Source organism: Paralichthys olivaceus, chromosome 2, assembly GCF_024713975.1.
Source record: "Paralichthys olivaceus isolate ysfri-2021 chromosome 2, ASM2471397v2, whole genome shotgun sequence".
NCBI classification, from domain to species: domain Eukaryota; kingdom Metazoa; phylum Chordata; class Actinopteri; order Pleuronectiformes; family Paralichthyidae; genus Paralichthys; species Paralichthys olivaceus.
In genome coordinates, this window is record NC_091094.1 from 10,204,840 (window position 1) to 10,223,231 (window position 18,392).

An 18,392-nucleotide genomic window follows, 5' to 3' on the forward strand; every position below is an offset into this window, starting at 1 on the left:
GGCTCGCGTTGCAGAACACTCACTGCTTTTTATTGTTGTCTTAAACTTTAATGTTGTTTTGGTGTTTGTGCACAGGAAAGCTGAGTCGACAGCTTTCAGGGCTCACACAGCTACTGTGCGCAGCGTTAACTTCTCTGGTGATGGACAGACTTTGGTGACAGCCTCTGACGACAAGACTATTAAAGTGTGGACGGTCCACAGGCAAAAGTTCCTGTTTTCTCTCAACCAGCACATCAACTGGGTCCGCTGTGCCAAGTAGGATACAAACACACATACACACTGTTTTCACAATTAGCCATCAACTGCTGCTCCAGATAATTCGACTTTAGTTTACATATATTAAGATTCTATACATGTCTGAATTGTTTTAAATCTTAAGTTAATAGGCCTACATGTAATTACTACAATTGTAGCTGGACACTTAGCTGAAAGTGAGTTTTTGATTTCTAAAATGTATTTCTTGCAGGTTTTCTCCAGATGATCGTTTGATTGTGTCATCCAGCGATGACAAGACTATTAAGTTGTGGGACAAGAACAGCAGAGAGTGTATTCATTCTTTCTATGAACATGCCGGGTGAGCACTTAAGACCAGGCTGATGTGTATCTGTGTGGGTGAAAGAGATGCCCTAACGAAAGAGACCAAGGAGACCTTATATTCTGTGTTTATAAATGAACAGGATGTATAGGAATATATTATGTACTGTAGATCATCTATGTTTGATGTGGTGGATGGTTAGGGAGTCCATCATGTTAGATGATTTCATAGTATTTGCTTTTTTAGTTGCAACCAGGAATGTAATTTTAAATTGACTTGCATTTTTTAGCAAAAACAAGGACCAGAGTTGACTCATGATCAAACGTCCTCATTAAATACTCAGAATCACTCACAACATATTTCTGTTGGTATTGGTTTTAATTAGATTGGGTTAAAAAATATTGCCAGTCAAAATGTCCTCTGCTGGTGTTTTCCATCAACATTTCAGAACAGATGGTTTACGTTAGTTGAATGAACCTTCTGGAATGATTAATGTTAGATCTGTAAAAGTTTGACCAAATGCCTCACTACATTATATCTTGTGTTTTCTTCCTCAAGTTATGCAAACCATGTGGACTTCCATCCCGGTGGAACTTGCGTTGCTGCTGCCAGTACTGACAACTCTGTTAAGGTGTGGGACATCAGATCCCATAAGATGCTACAACACTACCAAGGTAAAGACAATGAAGAAAAAACATATCTAGGTAGTATGTAGTTTATATAGTGGAGTCCTTTGCTACAGCAAAACCACAATTAGCATCCAATCAAAGCATTTTTGTAGTTTTGATTTGAAGTTATTATTTGTTTTAGCTAGTGCCCTTTTTTTAAACCTGTCTGTTTGGAATGGGCTGTGGTTATGCTGCTTGCAGCTTTCTTTCTGAAACTGCAGTAACTGAGCCGTGACAAATAAAGACCGACTGCTGGATTCACTTCAGAGAACCCTGATACCTCTGCCGCACAAAGAGCTGCTCACCTGTGTATTCAGTTTGGTGAAGCTTCATTCAGTACACAGGGCCTGCACTGGAGAATCAATGGTGCCTGTCCAAATTGCACCAAATTCCACACTGCACTTTCTTTGACCTTTAACAAAACACATGTCAGGTGAGAAACTGATAAGATGAACTGTTCTCGAGATATGCGAGCTACAGACAGACCAAGAGATTTTTAAAACTTTTTAGATGGATTAGATAGATCAATGAAAAACCACATCAACCTCAAGTTTATTTAACTCTGTTGCCTTATACTCAATACATCAGTGAAACCACACGTGCCTATTTCAGATTGCTATTATTTGCTGGATCACTATCACTGTAAAGAAGGGAGATGTCTCTTTGATGGTGTCTCCTTTTCCCAACCCCACTGGAAAAGCTTATGTGCAAATGAATAACTGAAATAACAGCAAGATAAAATAAAGATTAAAGCTCACGACTAAAAGTGGTAATCGATCAATCAATCAATTCATTTTGTCCTGCATATTCAATGAGGTAAATGTTGATGCCTTTTCTAACCTGCTGCCCGGCCTGATTGTTCTAATCAGCTCTTTTAAATGGATTTAAGCAGCGAGATCTAATAATGCGTAATCACATCTGTCTGAGGAGATGGAGCATGATGTTAAGAGCTTTTCCTCTGCTCTCCCCTGCACCGAGCTGCACTTCACATGCTGTACTTAATTATCTGTTTAACCAGCCTCAAGTGTTAAACTGTGGATTAGATGTGGTGTGGTTACTGTTGGATACCCATGGGAATTATAACTCATAGTGGTAATGGCAAATGAATGTGTATAATGTAAGGTTAAAACCTCCTGATTGGAAAAGCCTTGGAAATACGGCCTCTTTCAGGAGTCATGTACAAATAGTCTGTGTGGTGTTCAGTCCTCTTTGTCCTCCATCTGGTTTGGGTTAGTTGACTTTGCAAGGAAAATTTATTTTTGTAGTGAAATCATACACAGAGGTTATTCAGTGTGTACTACAGAAATGAAAGAAGCATAAAATGGAAAGAAAATTAAAAAAAACAGTAAAAACAATAAAAAGCAAAAATTATAAAACAGATTATATCTAATGTAAGTGTAAGATTAAGTGAAGGCACCACAGAATTAGTCATATCATAGACTTTTCAGCCTTTTAAGCCTTTTCTTGCAACTAGAGGAACCAGGATGGTTTTTTTTGTCGTGGCACGTTGCAGCCAGCAGAGGGACCGTGTCGCTTGTTGAATGTATTTATTTTGTCTCCTTCAAGAGGTCGTTCACCACATGTTCGAACAACCTCAAGTCTGGGGAAGTTTTCCTCACTTTCAACAGGCTACTATAGCTGTTGTAATTTGTGCTAATGTAAACTTAATGATAAATCATTCTCTTGTTACACAGCAACTGGGGCTGCGGAATGTGCAGCACTGGGATCAGGGCAGCCATGTTAGCAAGCATCTGGCCTTGGCTGCTTTTGTGTCCTTGAGCAAAGCATTTACCTCTCAGTGCCTGAAGGGCTGGATATGACTTGGTCCTCAGATTTCCTGGAAAAAAGCATGAAACAGAAGCAAAGTACTCTGTGAGAATTAATTAAGTAGCTTAAGGTTGAATATGACCAACACTATATTATATATCATAATATTTTAAAGGATATTTATGGGATGATAATAACAACAATAACAATAATAACCTTTTTGATACTGCACATTTCGAAATCCACATTACAGAGTGCTTTACAATGGGAGCAAAATAAAACAGACCAGTCATCAGATCCTCATTAGTGATTACATGATATAATACTCCCTGTAATTATAATCTGTAATGATTAGAGCTGCAATGAAAAATTGATTAAGTACTTTGATGTATTCTAACTTTTTTTAAATACCAAACATTTGATTATTCCATGTTACTAAATGTTTTGGAGTGTTGCTGGACTAAAAAACTGAAGACTGTAAATTGAGACTAATATTTGTTATTAATCAATTATTAATGAAAACTTTTTTTTAAAGTAGCGCAAGTAAATATAACTGACCATGATTCAGCAACAATTGTCATTAATAATGATGTTTAAAATTCTAGGACTAGGTTTCTTTCTCAAAATGTGAGTCTGATGTGGTTTTATATATATATCATATAGATTGTGTGTGTGTGTTTTTCCAGTGCACAGTGGTGTGATGAACAGCTTGTCTTTCCACTCAAGTGGTAATTTCCTCATCACTGCATCCAACGATTCCACCATGAAGATACTGGACCTTGTAGAGGGCAAGCTGCTGTACACACTGCACGGACACCAGGTAGATACATACACAGACACACATGTGAAGACTGTTGTTATCCTACAGGATCAACTGCTGATGACCCAGTCGTGATCATGATAGTTCATGTCTGAAGTCTGTTCTCTCCTTCTGTTCCTGTGTATTTCTGTTTTCGTGTGTAGACAGTTTTGTGTGTTATGAGTGTGTTTGACATCTCCTTTGTGCATGTTTGAGTCCCTGAAGTTTGTGTGTGACTGTGTGCATATGATGCCTTTTTTGTAAGAGGTGTATTTTAGTACTTGCCAGGCGAGCGGGCGGCCCACTCATGATGACTCATCTCAGGGTTGTTGGAAGGAAGCAGCACTGTTTGTGCCTCTGTTCTTCTGGATCTTCTCCTCCTCCTCCTCCTTCTCTTCATCCTCCTCTCTGTTTCTGTCCCAGGCTTTTAACATACCTCCCTTTCTGTCCTCGTGTTTTCTGGGGATGTTTTATTGTTGCCACCTTGATTTTCCTCTTCATCGTCGTATATTTGCACCTACAGTACATCCTCGCTTTCGCCTACATCTGATGTTAATGTTTGGCCCCCTTGGAGTAATTGTCTGGACGGCTCACTGACGGTGCCAGTTTGTTTGAACAGCTGATGAACTGGCTCGTTGGCTAGTTTTGGAAACTGGTAGCTTGCCAGTACCACATGTGGTCCGTCTGTTTATCTATCCCTCTCTACATGTCGCCTGTCTCTCATTGTTGTTCAGTCTTTTTTTTTTATTTGTCTGTGTCACCTGTGTTTCTCTCCATTTGCCAAGACTCTTTGTCAGATAAAAAAAAAAAGAAGCTCTTTTCCCCTTCTTTCTTCACACTTCCAAATTTGCCATCTCCTGCATCGTGTCTCCGTTTCTGTTTTTGGCCAAGTGGTGACTCCGCCAATCTGTTGGTGCTGGGAGCACACAGGGTGTTAATTGTCTCTCCAGTCGCATAGCTAGAGATGGAAGAGACCCCCATCTGTTCAATGCGGGTATGTGGGTTTATGTGTATTTATTTGTCGGCTTGTACGTGTTCTACTGTGTTTGTGTGGTGGCCTATGTGCATGAAATTTCCACAAAAACACACAACGGCTCTGGGGGAGTGTTTTGCTGTTGGATCTGACAAATGTGTTGTTTACGGAGCCTCAGGAGGACCTTACCTGGCTGAATACAATCATGTTAATCTGGGTTTATTTGTCTCTCTGCCCCTCAGTCTCACAAGTATCTTTGCAGTATGATCCAGATCTTTTCAGGAAACTTCAAACATAAGTACACTTTAGCTTTGAATTAAAATGGAGATGCTAGTTTTTCATAATAAATGTGGTGATAGGATGGGAGATAAGACAATTAGGCATGACAAAAATAAAACTGACAGTCTTTATCTAGCTACATATAGGAAGAAAAGTTTGTTAGAAGCACTATAGACTAACGGTTTTTAAAGTGGGACCCATTTTTGTGTCATTCACATGTTTTCATGCTCTTTTTACCACCACGGACTTATTAACATGCTAAAAATACAATGTAATGCACAAATAAAGGTAAAGTGAAACTTCTACTGTGGCTCAGGGGGTAGAGCAGGTTGTCCGCTAACCGGAATATTGGCGGTTCGATCACAATCTTCCCCATTCCAATGCTGACGTGTCCAAGATACTGAACCCCACACTCTTTGTTCTTCTCTGCACATCTCTATTTCCAATGTAAATGGAGACTTAAATAATCATTTGTTTTTACACTTCTCTAAAATTTAAATCAATTACTTTCCAAGCATTAAAGGTCTCCATCATTGCAGCATAATCGCAACATTGGCGACGAAAGAGTTCTTCATGTGGATCAGTGATAAATCTGAAGTATTTCTGACTTTTCTTAGAAGTATATTATACATGAATAAAACAACTTGTTATTGTTTGTGTTAGTCACATTTTTATGGAGAACAGCATGTAGGGCCTGTCTGGTTATTGCAAAGTCTTTTCATTTATCAGTACATGAAATGTGCCAGTTAAGTTCACTGCCCTGTCAGACTGTGTGTGTGTGTCTGTTTGTCTGGCCATGGTGAGTGCCAGCCTGGCAGCAGGCATTAGTCAGAGCAGAGACAGAACATGCTGTCTGTCAGGCCGTCACGTTGCCATAGTGACACTGTCTGCTTCTCTCAGGTGCTTCTGGGAAACCATTCCTCACCCAAACCAGTCTGTCTGGGTGCCAGCCACAGGACACGGCTCCTTTTTCCTTTCCTGCAGAGTCTCTATCCATTTCTTTCCCCTCCTTTTGTTTGCTCTCTTCTTCATCTTCTCTTTGAACACAGTCAGAGAGCTCCGGCTGTAACAGTTGACCCCGTTGTACACTGTGAACCAGAGAAAAGAAGAAACCTCAAGAGAGTGCGATTTCTGAGTTCTTAAAGCCCAATCCTGTTTACGCTGCAGGTTAGAGCGCGCACATTCAACCACACGCGAGCAGCATGCCAAACTCCTGACATCCCCAGGTGATCCTTTTTGGCTCTGACCAAGTGTGACCTTACCCCACCTGAGTCTCTACCGTCTGTTATTGATTGCTCTGCTACAGTCTAGCACAGACAAACACACACAGGCACCTTTCTCTTTAGAGCAAGTTCACTTCCCTCACATATTACAAGCGTTCATTTTATTTCACAAGACCACAGATTCAGAAAACCTACCCTCTTAAAAATGTTTGTATGATGTATTTTGTGAAATTATGTAATGTCTATTGTCTTGTATGTTTTACATTAGCACATACACTTGAGCATCAGCTCTTGTAAATTACTTAGCAGGAAAATACATTTTATTATTCATATGAATCAAGGTCACTGTGTAGAGGTTGAAAATATTGAATTCTTGAATTCAACACGTTTATGGCACAACTTTCATGGATGTTTCATTTCATAGAACTGCAGTTAATCATTAAGCCCATAAGATCTTAAAAACCTGCAATATAAAGAATGTTCATCACCATTTTCTAAAGGTCAAGGTGATGTTTTTAAGGTCTGTGTTTTTTTCTTACCAACGGTTCAAAAGCCCCAAAGATATTCAGATCACTTTCACAGACAAAGGCAAGCAGCCAATATCCAGCATTAATTTGTAGCACAAGTTTTCTAATTAGTTTCTGATTAATGAGTCTGTCGATTGACTCATCAGTTATTTTAGAAATTGTTAAACCTCCCATTTGTACTGGCGTGGTACGAATGAGGTGCAGATCTGCCCATGTTATGCTTTTGCTCCTCACGATCTATTTGACATTGATCTGGAACTCAAGGCATTGCAACAGTGAGATTGCTTTTTATCTTCAACTTGAATATTGAGCAGCGCAGCATTTCAAGGTACGTGTCTTTGTAAGAAAGATAATGCAGAACTTGAGTATAATTCTATTTTTCTCCTCCATTCTCCATCTCTTTATTTCTCTTACCCTCACTTCAGGGTCCCGTCACCTGTGTGGCCTTCTCCGGGACCGGAGAGTACTTTGCCTCTGGAGGCTCTGATGAACAGGTTAATGACTGATTCTTTTTTCTAACTGATCCTAAAATATTTAACTTCATATTCCCAGAGTGATTTGCCTGCTTGTGTCTTGGTCGACATAGTTCCTGTGCCTTCCTCATAATGCTTGTGTTGATATTTACAATCTCTGAAACAAGAATAAAAGGAGTTGTTAAATAACATTTTATATTCACCCAACAGGTAATGGTGTGGAAAAGCAACTTTGACAGCAGCGACTGTGGTGACACCGTCAGGCTACAACATAAAACTACCTCCAGAATTCAGGCACCGCCGGCCAGCTCCACGGGTCAGCCAGACTTTAGCATGCAGCCACGTGTGCTCCACGGCCAGGTAAGTTCAGACAGCTGGAGACAAACACAATGAACTACTTTAAATTTGGTTCCAGCATATTATGCATCCCTCTTGATCTTTTACATAAAAAAATGTTTTATCCCAGATTCCAACACATACCTGCACATAACACATATCCATTCCTTTCCCTTACATACCTAACCCATTTATTATCACAATACTAATGTCCTCAGTAAAATATCTTCATTCACTCTATTTAGAGTTTATCTTGCCATGTTTATGTTTATTGAAAATTCAGTTTTGATTGTTTACCAATTTAAAGATGAGGTTTGTCAAATTTTGACTTTTGTTGAGCAGAATCATTCATATTATATCAGGAAGTATTTATGTATTTTTAACACTTCGTACTTCATCGGATACTTGGGCAGTGAAGATACAGTACAGACTGTAGGTTGCTGTGGACCTCTTATGCAGACTTTATACTCATACAGCTTTGAAACGCTCTCTTCCACACCTTTCCAACATCGGATATAGGAGGTCTGTGTCTGACCATCTCTGTGACTTTCAACTACAGACGTTTCGACAGTCACATCCACTTCACTCAGTGACTGGTTATCTGTGTGAATGTGATAAAGGAGTAAATGATTGGACTTTTTTAATTTGCTCCAAAACTATTTGTGGCGCATGTGAACAACCAAATGCAACAATATGGTCTTCCTTTATTCCTGCTTTCAGGCTGTTTTCATAAAAACTTAATTTCTGGTGCAGTCTGACATCATGTCTTTAAAACTAGTTCTGAGAGACCACGAAGTTGCCTTTTACAACATATTGTCTCATATTTCAGTTGATTTAGTACTTTCGAAAATGTTCAGTGTTGAACTTTCTGATTTCTAGGATTTCCATAAATGCAGCTGTTCTGAGACCAGTTTAGACCAGACACTTCAGTATGTGTCTACAATAACAACCAACAGTTTGGCGGTAATGAACAACACACTGATGATTTACATATTACGTCTTAGTGTTGATTATAGTGCAGCCAAAATGTAAACCATGAAAATCTCTCATAAAGACTTCAAAATGTTGTGTGAGGGTCATTTAGTTGTTTGTTCTATTTTGTATGTTCAAACAAATGTACACAGAATACTGTACGTATGAAAGTACTCACTTCAGCGCAAAAAAGACTAATTGATTCATTATGTACACATATTTCCATGCCTGTGTGCCAGCTTGGCTGAAAAACAAACATAAAGAGGCACGTGCACAGATGCCCTTCAGTATTTCATGCTGCCAGTGTGACTGGCTTATTTCCTCGTGCATTTCCTTCATTTGAAGTCTGCAGTGTAGCCCGAAGCTACATTCTTATCTCACATGCAGAGCTAAAACATGCCTACTTTATTCTATCTACACTTTGATACAGAGGAAGTTTTATTTCTACAAGTACTCGTTACTGGTGCTAAGTTACTCCTTATATTCATGTATGAAATGATTTTAGATTATTGATTTATTGTCCCATACAATCTCATCTGATCGTCTCTTTTTAGGGATTTGTAAGTTAATAATAGATTGTTCTTATTCCTAATGTCACTGTAGCACATGTGAAACTGCACTATCCTTAATCATACGGTTTTTATTACATTTGACAACTAAAAGGTTGGGGTAATATCATGTGGGTTAATAAATGCCAAACTCAGTTAAATTTGAAAAATATTCCGATGGAAATCAAACCTTCCGGACAACAAAGTCCATTAAGGGGCAGCATCTCCTCGATTTTCATGGCAGTAATTTAATCAAACATCATTCTCTGTTTGTTTTTTGAAGAGTCTGTTTCACTCACTACTGTGTTAATGTGTCCAGGGAGAAAGAGTAGTTAATATACTGTCAAACAACTTTCTCCGGATCCATTAAAGATAATATAACTTCTCAAACAAGAACATTTGAATGAATATACAGTTTCAAAAACATGGGTTGAAGAAGTTGTACACTTTTTTACTTGATGATTGGTGATTCAGCCCATTTCTTTGGGTTTACTTCAGCTCTCTTCAAGCTGAATGTAATGCCAGAGTTAGATCTGATAGAGATAGAGCATGGTTACAACCACTAAAGCTAGCTCAACACGCACTCGGTACACTAACATGCAAATCCGATACAGAGCTGCTGAGAACTGAGAACGATACTTGCCGTATCAACAAGCGCAGTGAAAGCATTATAAGTGATAAAAATTAATTGATGGTTTGATGTGCCATGGCAAAGTGTATTTTGTCCACATAATAATACAAAAGCATGTATTCAAACACACACACACACACACACACACACACACACACTTGACATACTTACAAACAAACACACACACTCAGGGTTTCAGAGGCTAAGTGGGAAACCTCAAGGAAAAGTTTCAATTTCAACCTCTTTGACATCTAGAGTTCTACTTACATCAGCAAGGACAGAGCCAAGGTCCTCATACACACACACACACACACACATACACATACACACACACACACACACACACACACACATGCACACACTCATCCTGTCTCTCCTTTCTGTTATTGATCGCGCTGTTAGAAGTATGCATCCACCCGCTGCCTTTCCTGATCACTTTATCGGAGATCCAGACAAGCCCCATAATGACTCATAATCAAGTAATTTAGGGTGGTGTGATATTAAACTGGCACTGAATCTTAATTTCTCTCAACTCCTTCAGGTTAGTTTAAGCCTCGAAAACGTCTGACTTATCAGCAAATCTTAAAGACCATAGTACATGGTGCAGAGGATTAATCAATATATAAACAAAAGATGAATTTGATTGATGTGGATGGAAATTCCTCTTCGTCAGACTCATGAATTGTTGTGGTTGTTGAAGCTGCATAACAGCAGTAAAATGTTGCGTATACATCTACTAAGAAATTACAACATTTTCTCGCAGAAAACAGAAGTAGATATTCCTCATTACGTTCAAAAACAAAATCATTTGCATCAGAAATCGTCATCAGTTTTTTGGAAGCATGTGTTGAAACAGCATCAACTACGTGATTATGTCTAGCATCTACTTATGATGTACTTGTTTTCTTAAAGCCGTCTGTGGAGCCTGTGGGTTTCGTCTTTTTCTCGCTGCTGTGATACAGGATTGTAAATGGATTTTATTAGCTCCTGCACTTGACAGCGTTTATTACAGCCTTGCCTCAAAGGGTGATTATCAAAGGGGCAACTGAACCATGTGGAGAGAGATGATGAATGCAATGTATGAAACGTATTCTCTTATTCTGAGAACTACCGTTCTTGTAAAAACCCCACTGAACCCTAACAGCAGTCTGAACCTTCAATACTAATGGAAAAAAACCAGCACTTTACATCTGCCGTCGTCGGCTGTCTGTCTTCTAAAAAAGATATGCATGGATGAGACATGTGCTCCAGATATATTTTTACTGTATTTGATGTTTTTGAGTTTCACCCTAAGCACCAAATAATCACATTCAATGTTTTTGGCAGAGCAGATTCAGAAACCAATATTCTTTAAAGCCTGCCAGACAGAGAATGTTACTACCAAAGATAAAATTGCTATTAAATTGCTGCCATATTCAAGGCTATATCGTAGAAATATAGTCCTCCAGAGTCCTTGTATGTCTACTACTGTAAATAAATGAGAACACACTCAGACAGGTATAAATGAAAATGAAACATTAAAAGGAAATTATGCTTCTGTAAATGGGGAAACAAAGTTCTTTGAACCGAGCCACAAAATCCCCATTTCTGTATTTAGACAACAGGGGGCGTTCCTGCTTGTTTGCAAGAAAGGCTGATGGAACCAGATGTGCCTCTCAGCTTCTTCCTCTGGTTCTGCTGGCTGCTCTCCCTCTTCTTGATTCTCGCCCCTGAGCTACACCATGATAGTAATAAAACATAAAAAACATCGAAAAAACATTTTATTTTGCCAACTTCGTATAATAATATTTTTCTTGTTTTCCGTCGAAATTACATGTCTTCTTCAGTATAATTTACTCGTTCCACTTTTCCATTACAGCTACACCACAGTAATAAGTAATTCTTAACGTCAGAGATATAATGGAGAAATATTGCCAATATTCTTCCTATCTAAATTAGCAAAACACAGTGTTGCTCCTTGTATCACTTGTGGTGTAGTGTTTATTACTTTTACTTATTGACGTTACTTTCCACAATGTTACAGATACAGACTATTTAAATTTAAAAGGCTTATTGTTACTTTCTACATTAGAACAGTAACTCATAGTACCCTCAGGCTATAGACGCTCTGGATATTTCACACCATATTTCATGTTTGGTCAGCTAGCCCTGTTTTTAGTGTTGTTGGCAATATGTGTTCATGAATTTGGAGGTTCATTTGGTGTCTAACTTCAGATATTAACAATATTTCTCCTGATTCAATTACTTACTGTCAGTAAATGTGCCCATGTGGGTTTTCTGTAGGTTGATCAATTCTTTCATGGCGACATCATTTCTTAAATACATCATCTCATTCTGGCAGATGTTTTTTTCTTTCTGAGATGGATATTTTTTGCAATGTTGAAGTTACACTTAACAGTTTAATTAATCAGTTTTTTGTGGATTTTGTTTTCTGTGTCAAGTTTAAACATTGATTATGATATACTGTATTGTATATATATATATAATGTGTATATACATAATGTGTATTGCACCAAAAATTGTCAAGTCACATCTATTTTCAATCGTGATAGACAGGAAAACTTGCAGTTACACAATAGCTTAAGAAATTTGGTCTCATGTCTGTGATGAATGGTGTAGTGTCTCTTCCATGTGGATAAGACAAATGCACGGTGTGAAGTAAACAGACACACAGAGCTATGAATGCATAATGTAGAAAATTAATGAATGCGAAAGCCACGTGTAAACAAAGTGTTTGTTTTCGATTCCATAACCATTTGAAGTTAATCAAATTTCTGCATAGAGCATTCCCTTTTGGTGGACCTTTTCAGTGTGTTGTGTGATTTAATGTGTAACATTACTATGACTAATGTTCCTGTCACCCTGAAACCTTTCTTACTCAGTGGCAGGCAATATCCAAACACATCCTTCAGCTTTAACTGAAACAACAACATCATAAAATATATGTTCAAATGATTGATACAGCAATAATAGTTCCAGCTTCCTGACCAAGACCAAAAAATACATGAACTCCTACTAGAACTACTCGCATAATGTTTCAATAATACTGTATTTACTAAAATGACTGATTGTATACACACACACTGAGATAAACATCAACTTAAGTTACTATTGACATTTGTTTCATCCTCTTCTATAAATTGTTATGTGCAACTTGTTACAGATTAGATTATGTTGGCAGCGGCACGTGGAAGTGGCAGCTTCCCAGATTTGTCTTTTCATGTATAATTTATCCATCCATAATTAATTATTAATACAGCCCCTTTCATCTCTCATTAAGTCACACACACGTCTCACACATGTGTTGCCTGAGAAGAAAATGCTACCAGCTCATATAAACATGTTCATTTTCTGTGTTAGAAACAGGATTCAATGGCATTTATTGGGAGAGAAAAAAGAGGAGAGGTTGTCTAGTATAGGAAAACTGGAACTAATGTGCTGTTGTAAAGAAGCAGAATAAAGTTAACAGGATGTTCTTTGGTGAAATGGAACCAAGAGTTGTGGGACACGGCTGCCACATATACAACTGAACACCACCCTGATGTGGCCTGATTAAAGAGACACACAAAAGTGAATATTAGTCTGTTTACTCTCAAGATTGAGCTTTATATCAGAAATCTGTAACCCTATTCTGTATTCTGTAATCCTGTACTGTCTAAAATAAGCATTATTTCGATACCTTCACCACGTATTTGAAATCTGAAATGTTACTCTCTCACAAGGAAACACAAATATAAAATTGACCAGAGAGACAGTGATGCTGCGTCTATTCATACAGAAGCAAAGGCCACCCATGTCTGCTGCCCTGTCAGAACCATATCTACAGGGAATTCATAAGTAGCTAATTTGATGTGCTGATCCTTTAACGTACTTGGAAGCTCACTAATAAGTTGCCGATGATGGACACTATGTCAGGAACATGTTGTTAAACACAATAAGCCTGCTTCAAAATGAGGTCTTTCTAGCTAAAGACTGAGTATGTGTGGTTCAGTCAGGCTCTACCTGCTCAACAGAACCAAGCAAATCTGTATTTGCCCATTTTTCATGGAGTGCAAATAGACACATCGGCATGTATACGTGTATTTGTGTTCATGCGCTTGATTGCCAACCATTGCTGACAGGCAGTTCAGCTCTCTCTGATCACATCCGCCCTAATCCCTCCATCCGCCCACCCACCCCCATGCCCTCCTCCCTTCCTGTCTCTAGCTTCACATCTGGGTCTTTCTCCCACTCACGTGTGCAGACAGACGAGCTGCACACTCGCAGCAGGCATCCCTTCACAGCTCAAAACACACACACACACACACACACACCACTGCACTGCACCTCTCAGCTTTAGGATGTGGATTGGTGAGAGGGGAGGGGATTCGGGGACTGCAGTAGCTGTATGAACTTCTAACTCCTTTACATTTATTTTATTTAATTACAACAATATGCTTCCATCACGACGCTAAACATAACAGACACTTTCCTTAATTAAAGATGGAAGCAATTACACCAATTATGAATGTATTAAGGACCAAATTGCATTTGACTGTAAACTGCATCTTTAAGATGCTGGTATGGAAGGGCAGGTGGTATTGTTGGAACAGCAGGAGTTGAATCCATGACAATAGGGGATAGAAAGCGAGCAAGAGAGGGAAAGGCAGGGGGTGTGACAAGGGAGTGTTGAAGACGAGATAGAAATGGAGTTAAAGAGAGCCTAATGGTCTAGTGGAGCGAGAGAGCATCAGGGAGGATCAGGGAGAAAGAGTGAAAGGTAGTGAAAGTGGAAAACAGGGTGAACACGTGAGTGAGCATGAGCACACCGAGCCATGAAAAAAATCAAGATGGGAAGCAGAAGAAAGGGAATAATAAAAAGAGTAATCTGAAAGCCATTATTGCCATTATAAGTGCTACATCTGTTCAGTATGACAAGCTAAAGAAGGAGAGATAACTATGGCCTGTACCAATTAGTCATATAAAGACTGGTACAACTGGGAGATAGATGCAACGTGTTCTGAGATACATAGCTGCTGATTAAACTTGGCACCTAGATTTTTTATAATTTTGGTTGGGGTGAGACAATAAAAGGCTTTTTTGATGTTGAAAGTTTGATGGAGAGATTGGTCAGGATGAACGAGTTCATTCCTCGAGAGGTTTATTTTAAGGTGGCTTTATTTCTACGTGAAAGACAAGCCCCAATCTGTGAGTGAGATCGGAGGGTCATCTGGCTGGAATGATGGGACAGTTGGGTGTCATCTGCGTAGCAGTGAATTGAGAAACCATTAAGGCAAAGGAAGTAGTGTATGCTGCAAAGAGAGGGGAAAACCAGCACAGAGCCTTGGGGCACCCCTGCAGGAAAGGGATGGAACCATCACCTGATTACTGTATTTTAACAAATTATAACTTTATAATGCTTTTCCTCACTTGCTCAGAAATTGCTTTTTACACAGTGCACAGTAGATTGACAGAGCAACGAGCTCTGTTATCGCCAACTTTACTATCTGTCCAGCTATGTTATCTGTGTAATGCAGAGGAGGCGGGCCTGGATAATTGACATCAATTTATAGTAAAACACAGACATTTATCTTAAACGGCCAATTAAAGGTCCTGGTTCAGTTGAATAGCCACAGCTGGTGTGGACACACTTGATCCTACTGTGTTCATATCGTTGTTTCTTTCGAAATTCTTCTTCTTACTATCTATAAGTGAGTGCAACAGCACATTTAAATATATTTACTGATGCTTTGGGAATAATATGAGGGAAATATCCAAGAAATATAATTCTGGCCAACACTGTGAAACAAACTAAATATCTATATTTGTGGTCCACGTATTATTTGTATTTGTTTTCAGTTGAGGACTTCCAGTGGTTCAGACAGAAAATCAGCCAAATGACCAATTTACCTTATACTTTATTGAAACATAGGATGTTTCTTATGTGTTTACTTCAGTCCTTAATATTCAAATATAATGATGATATTCAAATGTGACACCATATCCATTTATAACATCTATAAATGATATGGTGTCTATGGTCATGATTACAAACCTCTGGTAAGCCACTGTTGCAGTGTAAGCTAGCTGTGTATGCTAGCTGTGTGAGTTAACAAAACTTAACAGATTGACAGGACAGAGAGTTTTGCATGTCACATTTCATAGTTTTGGGGGGGGGGGGGGGGACAAAGCGATTGAGTGCCAAATAAACTGAACTTTGGGGGGGGAGAACACGATCAAGCAGAAAAAAACACATATAAGCTTGGCACGTAACAAGCTTCAAAGTGTGATAAAGAAACAGGCCATTAGATCCTGTAAACATTAAACATGTTATAAGAAGAATGCACTATAACCTGAAACTGAAACAGCTAAATGGAATTCAGCCATTATTCATTTTATTATTTACACCTGTGTTTTTCATCCTGTGATATTTCAAATACACAAGGGCACCTCTGAACCTGGAAGGGTTTCAGGATGGATTCAAGAAAAGAATGTAAGCTTGCCAGATGGTTGCTGTTACATGAGGTTGAACTTGGCCCTTCAACTATTAGCACATCACCCTGCTGCTTCTGTAATGTGCCTCTGTGCCTCTGTAGTGTCCTCAAGTCTAATCAGTCCTATATTACCTTAATATTCTTAATTGTCTTGAAGGTGCACGAAGTGTTTAAGGTGAATTTCTCTTCAATCTGGTTCAGATACAACCAATGTTCTCTCATACTCAGAATAAACCTTGATGAATACATTAGCTGCTGAAGCACATTAAGAAAATTTCATTCCACACATGTCTGTCTCTCCATGTGCATATTTCACTTCTCTTCACTTTCCTGCTCAGAGGGTAGGGGGGCCTACTCCGTATAAAAGTGTGTAGTTAGGTGAATGGTTTTTCATGCAGCTTGCAGGATGTATTGACGGCGGGCTGTGTCTGACCAAGAGTTTAATTTGGGCCTCAGGAAATTTTCCACTGTTGGTTTTTCCACTCCAGGTGATTCATTAGGAGGGTGGTTACAGTGTGTGCTGTGTTTGCTTGAGCATGTGTGGACGCTTAAGCATATCAGGGTTTTCCCTGGCCCCACGTAACACTACAACGGGACAGGATGTGTTGAGTTTGCAGAGCAATTTATTGTTTTATCGTCATTGTCACATTATCAAAGATGCTATGTAATAAGACAAATTAGACGCTCAATGGTATAGTCAGTGTATTTTACTGCATAATTGCTGATGACAGCTAGAAAAGATTACATTTTATGACTAATCTGGAATATTTAGTCATGATGATAACATTTAATTTTGATTGTTAAAATTTAAAAAAATCTTGTCGACTTGTGGAAAAGTTGGAATCTAACAGTGTAAATCAGGTGAATAACCTTCTTTCTATCAGGAAACAGTTTTTATGACATCCTTCATGGTTCATACAAAATTATTGAAAACATACCAAACTAATCTCTCTAACGTGATAGCTGGGAGTGAAACACTGATCATTGGTGAGGGGTCTGATGTCAGATGGTAGTGATGGTGCAACTGATGGTGCAACTGATGGCTGGATTTAGCCAAAAATAACTTCCTTAAACAAATCCTCAACTTTGGTTGTGCCATGCATGGTTATAGAGCTGTTAACCTAGAACTTTTGTTTTGTACTTTTGAATAAAGTAATTTATTTATATATTTTGAATCTTGATGAATTGCGAATTACAGTGTTTCGATATTGTTATTACACTGTTCTATTAAATGTGTATGATTGTATTATTTTCTGTTTTACAAAGTGGCATGATGGAACACACATTGTTTGCAAAAATCTCATGTTGTTGGACATTCAGGTGTGAAATTGTCTGACACTCCACCTATTTAATGCACTTATTGAATTGTCTGAGATATTTCCTCACTAAATTTATTCAAAGTCTATTCTATCAGGGTTTTTTTTAACAGTTTCAGCATGAAAAATAATTAAAATAAAGGCCATGAGGGGTGAAGTGCTATTAGTTATTATGCTGTAATTATTCCATTTAAGGACTTTTCATGAAAAAGTATGCTAACACACAGATGTACAAAGACACACAAACACAGATGCTAAAAAAGAAAATTCCCAGTAAATACTCAGAATTCAGGTCTGGTAACACAGCTGAGACACTGGTGACAGCTAGATAATAACTGATGTCACACACAATGTCATGGACACATTTTGATTTTGAGTTAAAAACTCTTGCTGAGTGTTTGGACAATTTCTTTCCTCTTAGAAAGTTAGAGCTAAGTCCTCTGTTTGCTTAGTCTAGGCATGCACCGTGCACTGAGACAATATTGAGCGCTGGACCGATTGCAACTTGGCTGCAACATATTTGAGGGCAATGAGTTCAGGTTCTGCCATTTTCTGCTTCAGAATACTATTGATTCTGGCCCTGTCATCTCCTTTTCCCATTTTACACATTCTGGCAGAGTTTGCCTTCCTACAACCAACCTTTATTATTATTCTTTGTTGCTTTCATGCAATATCCAAAGGCTACGGTTTTATCCTTTTTTTGGTTGTGTATGTTATTAAAGTTTCAGTCACTGAATGCCATATTTAGTCAAATGTATTTTCATTAATAGTATATTCTGTTTATTTTGTTATTTTGCCAAAAATCACAAACAAATACTGTGATCAACCAAGAAACATGTCACAGCTCACTGTATGTAGCTGCTGGGAACCCT

At 38.5% G+C, this 18,392-nt stretch overlaps 1 protein-coding gene across 1 annotated transcript in view; it reads left to right on the forward strand.

The window, feature by feature from the left end:
- poc1a (POC1 centriolar protein A) overlaps nt 1–18,392 on the forward strand; it is a 33,557-nt gene that overhangs the window by 3,924 nt on the left and 11,241 nt on the right. Inside the window, exons 4-9 of the mRNA XM_020096898.2 lie at nt 76–255; nt 467–574; nt 1,094–1,209; nt 3,657–3,790; nt 7,197–7,265; nt 7,455–7,604. Of these exons, the coding sequence (XP_019952457.2) occupies nt 76–255; nt 467–574; nt 1,094–1,209; nt 3,657–3,790; nt 7,197–7,265; nt 7,455–7,604 (757 nt within the window). The remainder of the gene's footprint in view (nt 1–75; nt 256–466; nt 575–1,093; nt 1,210–3,656; nt 3,791–7,196; nt 7,266–7,454; nt 7,605–18,392) is intronic.